The 8,981-nt window shown below is 51.3% G+C and overlaps 1 protein-coding gene across 1 annotated transcript in view; it reads right to left on the reverse strand.

Annotated features, from left to right (window-relative positions):
• The window catches only part of MROH2A (maestro heat like repeat family member 2A), a 29,669-nt gene extending 20,893 nt beyond the window's left edge, over positions 1-8,776 (reverse strand). Inside the window, 5 exon segments of the mRNA XM_064373435.1 lie at positions 132-283; positions 1,047-1,145; positions 4,195-4,357; positions 4,616-4,747; positions 8,744-8,776. Of these exon segments, the coding sequence (XP_064229505.1) occupies positions 132-283; positions 1,047-1,145; positions 4,195-4,357; positions 4,616-4,747; positions 8,744-8,776 (579 nt within the window).
• Positions 8,777-8,981: the final 205 nt, after the last annotated feature.

Genomic DNA, 8,981 nt, shown 5'->3' on the forward strand with positions numbered 1-8,981 from the left:
GTCAGGTCACCGCCCTCTAGGGTCCTGGTAGAAAAGCTGGACCTCATGGTCTCTCAGCACCTCCCAGCCCCACAGGCTGGGGAGCTGTGGCCTGGGGACCATTGGGCCCTCCTAAGAGGGGTGCATCTCACCTCGGGGTTGTGGTGCATCAGCCACGCCGTCACGAAGTAGTGATACATGGGGAACAGCTTCAGGGCAAGCTGCTCCTCGGTCATCACGGGGTACACGCTCTCCTCCAGGTGCTTCAGATAAAACTGCACCATCTCACAGAAGGTCTCCATGGCTACCAACGGCAGCAGGGGGGTGCAGTTGGCGCCAGAGGAGCTGGAAGCAGAACCAAGTCTTCCCAGCCCAGCTTCCTCGGAGAGCGTGCTCATGCCTTGCCATGGCGGGCAGGCTGCTTCCTGCCCTTCCACCCCCCACAGTGCCCCCATTTTTACCCTGCATACCTGCGTGTGTGAGCATTGAGCACTCAGGGGTGTCTGGGTCCCTCCCCTTCAAGGACACAGACGGGGTCAAGGGCGAGGCCTGGAGCATGACCCTGCCCACATCCTGGGGGTTCCAGTCAGAGGGCAGTGAACACATGTGGCCCTCTTTTTCTCAGGCACTAGGGCTTTTTTTTTTTTTTTAAAGCCTTTCAGCCCACGAGAACATTGAGTAATCAAAATCTGGGGCAAGGTGATCAGATTGACATAGCATCTAAGACCAGCCCCCACCAAGCCCCACATGGAGCCGTTTTTCCCGGTCCCCTTCTCCTGTGATCGCTCATTGCCCTTCTGTACCCTCCTGAACTGCTTAACTACAAAGCAAGATAAATGGAGTCACAGTAGCAGCTTCTTCCCTCTAAGCCGGGATCTTCTAAAAGGCACCCTCTGTGTCTCAGCCTCCTGTGCCTCAGGGAGCCAATCAGAGACCACACAAAGTAGAAGATGAACAAATGAACTGTGTACCTTTTGCTCAACAACCCCTCCATCTACTCTTTACCCAGCAATCTCTCTCCAGCGCCCTGATCGAGCCAGACCTGCAGGTCCAAGTGGGACACTCACCACCACAGATCGCCTGGCGTATCTTGGCTTCATTGGCAAGTCTCAGCATGGTGAATATGGTTGCCAGGGTGATGCCCATGTATGGCATGAACTCAAACACTGTGAGGTTGTTGGGGAGATTAGGCTGGGGGTGAGCCGGGAGAAGGCAGAGAGGACAACCCTGCTGCCCTCCACTGCCAACAGTCCAGAGCTGGCTCAGCCCTCTGCCCTGCCCGGGGCCCAGGAAATGGTCCGGGAATCAGAAAAGCATTAAAAAGTAAGCTAGAGGCCGGGCGCAGTGGCTCATGTCTGTAATCTTAGCACTTTGGGAGGCTGAGGTGGGCAGACTGCCTGAGCTCAGAGTTCGAGACCAGCCCTGGCAACACGGTGAAACCCTGTCTCTACCAAAATACAAAAAATTAGCCGGGCGTGGCGGCATGCACTTGTACTCCCAGCTACTTGGGAGACTGAGGCAGGAGAATCACTTGAACCTGGAAGGTGGAGGTTGCAGTGAGCTGAGATCACTACTCCAGCCTGGGTGACAGAGTGACACTCCATCTCCAAAAAAAAAAAGAAGCTAGAAAGAGGTGACAGAGGAAGAAAGCCAGGCAAAGGAGAGGAAAAGGAAGAAGAGAGAGGAAGAAGAAAGAGGACAAGCAGAAGAAAGAGTAGGTCAGAGAGAGGGAGGGAAGAGAGGACAGAGGAGCCCCAGAGAAACTGGGGAAGGAAGCAGAAAGAAAGAAGCAGCTCCCAGGGTGCGTCCATCTTCCCAGACCCAGGCCAGCCTCCTTCAGGTGTCCCACAAACATTCTTGGGTGAACACAGAAGCGGAGATAGCAGGTGAGAGCAACAGACTGTGAGAAGGCACGAGGCCAGCAGAGAAAAACAGCAGATGGAGAAAGGAATTGCAGAGAGTGGGAAGAGAGGGAGCCGGAAGAAAGGGAGCTGGAACAGGCCCATCCCGCTACGGGAGGCAGGCCCCTCTGCTCCACCCTGAGAGCGCTCCCATCTTCAGACTTTGTGATAATAAGATTGTATATATGTATAATAAGGAAATAATAATAAAACCCACATGACTCCCCTGGCTGGGCCCCCTCCCTCTGGCGCCATCCATGTGTCCCTCTCTTCTGGGCCTCTGGCATGAGCACCCAACAGGCCTGGGCCTTCCCTTCCCCGCCTCCTGCCCCCCCAGCTGCTGTCCCTTGTCCTCTTTCCAGGCTAACACTCCCTGCCTTCCCGTCCTCCCCTCCCACTCCAGCCAGGCCTTCATCCCAGCAAGCCGTGAAGCTCCCACCTCCCGCCTTCTCCAGCCTCATCTGACTGGAGCCCTCAGCAGGATGGGTTTTACAAGGGCCTCCACCCTTCGAGATTATTCTCCCTGTGCCAGGCCTCGCATTCCACGCTGTCTCTCATGACTCCTCCTGAGCCTTCCCAATGCCAGGGCTCCTCCAGGCTGGGTCCTTCTCTCTCTACTTTCACTCCTGGTTATCAATGGCTTTGAACATCCCCTACACTCTGAGGCCGCCAAGGACCAAGGCCAAGGTCAGACCTGCCCTCTGAACTCTGCACGCTCCACACACAGCACGAAGTTCTTCACTTGACCTCCCTGCCTTCCCGTCCTCCCCTCCCACTCCAGCCAGGCCTTCATCCCAGCAAGCCGTGAAGCTCCCACCTCCCGCCTTCTCCAGCCTCATCTGACTGGAGCCCTCAGCAGGATGGGTTTTACAAGGGCCTCCACCCTTCGAGATTATTCTCCCTGTGCCAGGCCTCGCATTCCACGCTGTCTCTCATGACTCCTCCTGAGCCTTCCCAATGCCAGGGCTCCTCCAGGCTGGGTCCTTCTCTCTCTACTTTCACTCCTGGTTATCAATGGCTTTGAACATCCCCTACACTCTGAGGCCGCCAAGGACCAAGGCCAAGGTCAGACCTGCCCTCTGAACTCTGCACGCTCCACACACAGCACGAAGTTCTTCACTTGACCTCCCAGCTCTCCATGCTTCTAGCTCAGGGAAGGAGGTCAGCATGCTCCCAGTGGCTGGCTGCCTCTGCTCCTTCCCCGCCTTGGCAGGTCCCGTTTCAGAGCCCCTTCCCACCTGTCACCGCTCACCACATGCTTCTCAGCCCAGCCACCATGACAGGTACCCACCTCCATCCAGGCAACAGCCAGAAAGGCCTTCCCAGAACCTACATTCACCAGGTGACTCTGCAGCTTAACATCCTTCCGTAGCTTCCTAGTGCCCCAGGGACGTCCCCAAGGCCCCGCCTCGCCCTCCGCCTCAGCTCCCTCTCGCTCCTTAACTCCAGCCGCAGCCTCCTCTCAGCTCTTCAGAGAAGCCAAGCTCTGCTCTGCCCCAGAGCCTTTGTGATGTTCTCTCTGTGTGGAATGTTCTCCCCATCCCACGCTTCACACGGACACCCTCCTCTCCACCTTCAGGTCTTAGCTGAAATATTGCTACCTCACTGAAGGCTGCAGAGATGTGGTCCCCTCCCCTTCGCCAGATCTCAAATGGCCACGTGGCTATTCTCCTCATACCCATCACCTCATGTTGTCAGTGTCTATTTTCTTGTTTGCTTGTTGGTCCTTTCTGAGCACAGGAGCAGTGCATGTCTTATTCAGTGTAGCGGCCAGGTACCCGCCACAAGGCCTGCGTGGGGTAGGCGCTCAGTGCCTGCTTCTGGGATGAAAGGAAGGGAGGGAGGATGAAGAGAGAAGGAAGGAAGGAAGGAAGGAGAGACAGGGAGGAAAGGAGGGAGGAAATAGAAAAAAGGGAGGGGTAGAAGAAAGGAAGGAGAGAGTGAAGGAGGAAGGAAGGAAGGAGAAAAAGGGAGAAGGAGGGTAAGGAGTAAGTAGTAAGGCAGGCAATAAAAAAGGAAAAGAAAGAGGCAGGAAGGAAATTAAAAGACAAAGACAGATGGCAGACAGAACAAGGAAGGTGGAGTGGAAACAGCAGAGAGGGGAAGAAGGATGAGAGGCAGAAACGCACAGAGAGAATCTTAACAGCTAAGAGAGACAAAGGGACCTCAGAGACGAAAGAAGAAATTTTAGAGGGAAAAAGAGAGAAATGGAAGAGAAGGGGAAGAGGCGAACATAGGGACGGACGGGAGAGGCACAGAGAGGCAGAGACCGGGAGGGTGCCCTGGGCCAGGCTGAGGGTCCTCAAACCCCTACCATTGCCATTGGCCAGCTTGGCCAGCGTGATGATGACAAATTCGTCGGTGAGGTCGAGGGGCTTGAGGTGGTGTTGCAGCTCGTACATGACCAAGCTGAAGTGGTTTCGGGACAGAGCCACCAGGGTGTCACTGGCCACCTCTGCCTTGACGTAGCCCTCCATCTGCAGGGGGGAGGAAGGGGAGAGAGGGAGGAAAGGGAGGGAGGGACAGGAGAGGGACATATGACACCTCCACCAGCTGGGCCTCCAGGAAAAGCCTCCTGCCCCAGGCTCTCTCCATCCTTCCTGGCTCCCTTGGGCTCAACCTTACACCTGCTATGAGAGGTAACTGCACAGGGCTGTGGGCATTCTGGGCCAGGCCCCAGTGGCCCGGCTCCTGGGCTGGCAGAGGGAAGGCACCGATGGAGCCTGGGGTCCTACCTCCGGGATCTCCCTCATCTCCTTGGAGGCGATGGCCACCAGCCTCCGCACGCACTGCTCCTCCAGCTCCCCCTCCTGCTGGATGAGCTCCTGGAGCATGTTGTAAATGTTGACCTTGCGCTGGGTGGAAATCTGGGAAACAAGTCTGGTGGGTGGGATGGACCCAAGCACAAGTCCACCTCTCTCTCCCACTGTCCTCCTTCCCTACACCCCAACCACCAGCCTCCAACCTCTTAGATCTCGACTCCTCCATTTCCAAATCCTCCTGCTTCCCTCCTCCTGCCCTACTCATCCCACTGGCCCTGTCAATATGACTTGTATATCTGTATTCCTGTCCCTGATTTCAGTCAATATCTGGCGAGGCAGGTGTTAAGCAATCAACACACAGGGTTCTCTATGCATGGGGCACTGGCCATCTTGAAAGTCCTAGAAGGCAGGCTCACCAGGGAGCATGTGGGCCAGGAAAATTGCCTCTTACTCTCTTCTAATTCCTGCATGATAGTGCTTATCACCACTGAAAATGACCTGGTTTAGGATGGGATTGGGCAGATGGATTGCACATCCCAGATCACACCTGGAGGGTCGTATTTGAGAATACTCATTTAATCAGCTACGGAAAGCCACACTTAAGGAGTGAGGGTTGACTTTCTATGTGGTGCCATTGCCTGCGAAGCCCTCAGGGAAAAATGTCCTGCTACCTCTACTGGTAGGGAGGTCACTCCCAACAGTCCAGAGATCTTAGCAAATTTGGGGACCTTAACAAGAGGAAAATTCACCCAAATGTGTGAGTTCTGCTGGTGAAATCCAGTACAGGGAGTCTCGGTCTTGGTTTCCTATTTTTGGGACAGTAAACCATAGGGGTTTGTACGGCTCCCAGAAATTAATGACGTGGCCTTAGTAGCCGCTCAGTACTGTGTGGCTCAAGCCAGTGTTTCTCAATCTTTATTATTATTATCGGTGTTATTACTCCCAAGGGCATTTAGACCTTTTTTCCTAATCATACCCCAGTGACACTTTAATGACACAGATATGCACCTGTTCATGTGCTGTATACATATCTGTGCTTTACACATGAAAAAGTAAAGTTTTCTTTGTCTCCCAAGAACTAGTTTTACTTAATTGGAGGCAATATCACCCTATTGAGAATGCAGGCTCTGGATTTTCACAGTAAACTCAAGGAGGCCAATATGCTTAATTAACACACTTACTGCACCCTCTACAAATAGCCAGGCAAATTACGAGACGATCAGCCTTTTTTTGTGATCAAGAATAATCTTTGGAGAATATTTATAGTCACAAGAGAAAAACTGTCAAAGACTTGGAGCTAACAAGAGCAATCGCTGAGCGGCCTTCCAGAGCAGTGCTTGGTTCTGTCTGGCAGACGCTGTGGAATTACTGGATTCTGCGAGTGTGCATCTGTGACTGCCAAAGCCACTTTACATCTCTGTAAGGAAAAAAGTTAAGTCCTAGAAAACGGATAACAATGCACGTGTTTCCTCCATAGCAATGAAAATGATTCCAGTTCATGGCAATGCAAATGGATTTTGTCTGGTAAAGCATATAAATCTCTATAGGTAAAATTCTCATTTGAACAGCTTTTAACATCTTACTGGTTCCTTAACTAGTTAAGGAGTAAACAAAATCTTTGACACATGTTAATTTTTAAAATGTGTCTATTTGTTTATTGTCTGTTTAGTGCCTCTGATGACTCAATAAGATCTGTGTGTTAATCATGGTTTCTTATTTTCTGCAATTCCTGATGCTTTGACGCCTGAGTCCTAGCTGACCCTAGAGAGACTACTCCTTCCAGAGCTAGCCAACTCCTAGAGATAGTAAGCACGTTGTCCATGAGCATGTTTTTAAATACAAAACAACTGTTATGGACTGAATCATGTGCCCTAAAAATTCCTGTGTTGAAGCCCTAATCCCCAGTAGGATAGTATTTGGAGATGAGCCTTTTTGGAAGTAATTAGGGTTAAATGAAGTCATAGGGGTGGGAGCCTAATCTCATGGGATTGGTGCCCTTATAAAAGGAGGAAAACACTCGAGAGCTTTCTCTGTGTCTGTGCATGCACAGAAGACTCATGTGAGGACACAGTGAGAGAGCAGTCACGCAAGAAAGTCAGCAAGGAAGCAAGGCTTCACAGAAACTGAACTTGCTGACACTTTATATTAGTCTGTTCTTGCGCTGCTAATATAAACATACCTGAGACTGGGTAATTTATAAAGAAAAAGAGATTTAATGGCCTCACAGTTCCACATGGTTGGGAGGCCTCACAATCATGGTAGACGACAAAGGGGTAACACAGTCACATTTTACATGGCAGCAGGCAGGAGAGAATGAGAGCCAAGAGAAAGGGGAAACCCCTTATAAGACCATCAGATCTTGTGAGACTTATTCACTACCATGAGAACAGTATGAGGGAAACCACTCCATGATTCAATTACCTCCCGCCAGCTCCCTCCACAACGTGTGGGAATTATGGGAGCTATAATCAAGATGAGATTTGGGTGGGGACACAGCCAAACCATATCACACCTCAATCAGAGACTTCCAGCTTCCAGAATTATGAGAAAATAAATTTCTGTTTTCTAAGCCACCCAGACTATGGTACTCCATTAGGGCATCCTGAGCAGACAAGTGTTCCAACCAACCCGGAGCCCCTCTCCCAATCACCTCATTTATTGGGCTGTCACACTCCGGGCCACAATCCACCTGCCCTAATCACTGAGGCACGTGTCAGACAACTGGGGATAACTACTTTGCCCCAGAGTCCACAGGGAATATTCAAACTAGCCAATCCTGAGCCTTCTTACCCTACCTCACCAATCTCTTTCCACAGAAACCATAATAAAGCCTGATGCCTATAATTTCCCCTGACTCCTTCTGCCTCCTCATGGACCCTAGTGCTTCCCTGTGTGATCCCGCATGGTGTCATGGACCCCTTCTCTTGGGAACTGTGAGTACCAAACTGCCTTTTCTCCTTTTTTTTTTTTGTTATTGAGACAGAGTCTTGCTCTGTCACCCAGGCTAGAGTACAGTGGCACAAAATGGCTGACTGCAGCCTTGACTCAAACAACAATGCTCCCACCTCAGCCTGCCAAGTAGCTGGGACTACAGACAGGTGCCACCATGCCCGATTAATTTTTTTTTTTTAGAGATGTGGTCTTGCTATGTTGCCCGGGTCGGTCTTGAACTCCTGGCATGAGCCACCATGCCCAGCCAATTAACTGTCCTTTCAAGAGTAAATGTCTCCTGAGCTGTTGATCTCAGCATATCTAAATAAAAATAAAGCCTACATTTTTTTAAAAGCCTATGTTAGTCTGTTCTTGCATTGCTATAAAGGAATACCTGAGGCTGGAAAATTTATAAAGAAAAGTGGTTTATTTTGGTTCATGGTTCTGTAGACCATACAGCAAGCATGCTGCTGGCATCTACTTCTGGTGAGGTCTAGGAAGATTTTACCCATGGTGAAAGGCAAAAGGGGAGCCAGACAGAGAAGGAGCCAGGCTCCTTTAAACAGCCAGCTCTCATGTGAACTCATTACCACAGGGAGGGCACCAAGCCATTCATGAGGGATCTGCCCCCATGACCCAAACACCTCCTTCCAGCCTCCAACTCTGAGGTCACATTTCAATGTGAGATTTGGAGAGGAGACACATCTAAGCCACATCACAGCCTATTTTGAAACTCCCTTGCTTGTGCTTTCCAGCTCCTGCAGACCTTCCTTATGGCTTCCATACATCTTTCTATATCTAAAGAAGGGCCAAAATAGCAAGTCAATGACCACGTATCTAACAGAGCATCTGGAGGAGAACACTTGACTTCAGCAAGGAAGTGACAAAAACCCTGTGAGGCACAGAAATTCAAGATGGCAGCATAAAGAAGGGAATGAAGTAGCCAGAGGGATTAGCTCAGGGCCAAGAGGGATTTACCATTGCAGGGAAAGGTAAGTGGGAGATCGCTAGTAGTCCATATTCCCAACACAGACACCTGTAACCCTGACTTAGGAGAGCCCCTCAGCCCTCACAGGCTCTGTACAGGGAGTTGGCTGGAGTCCACACTGACAGACTCCCTCAAAGAGGGAACACATGCTGGGTTCTTTCCACACTTATCCCCTACCCTACCTCAGAACCCAAGCTGCTGTCGCACAGCATCATTTTAAGCGTGAAGCCACCAACAGACTACTTCTGTTGCCCTGGCAACAACAGTCCCTATGTTTCCACATCTCTGAGGCCCCACTGACATGCCCCCACATCTGCCCAGAGGACTTCAGCATCATGGTGACACCCAGACCCAGCAGGGCAGCTACATTCTCAGCACCCAAGCCCATTCACCACCCTACACCCTGAGGAAGAGGCAGTC

This window comes from Aotus nancymaae, unplaced genomic scaffold (genome assembly GCF_030222135.1).
Source record: "Aotus nancymaae isolate 86718 unplaced genomic scaffold, 86718_ANA_hifiasm-v0.15.2.pri h1tg000008l, whole genome shotgun sequence".
Lineage (NCBI taxonomy): Eukaryota > Metazoa > Chordata > Mammalia > Primates > Aotidae > Aotus > Aotus nancymaae.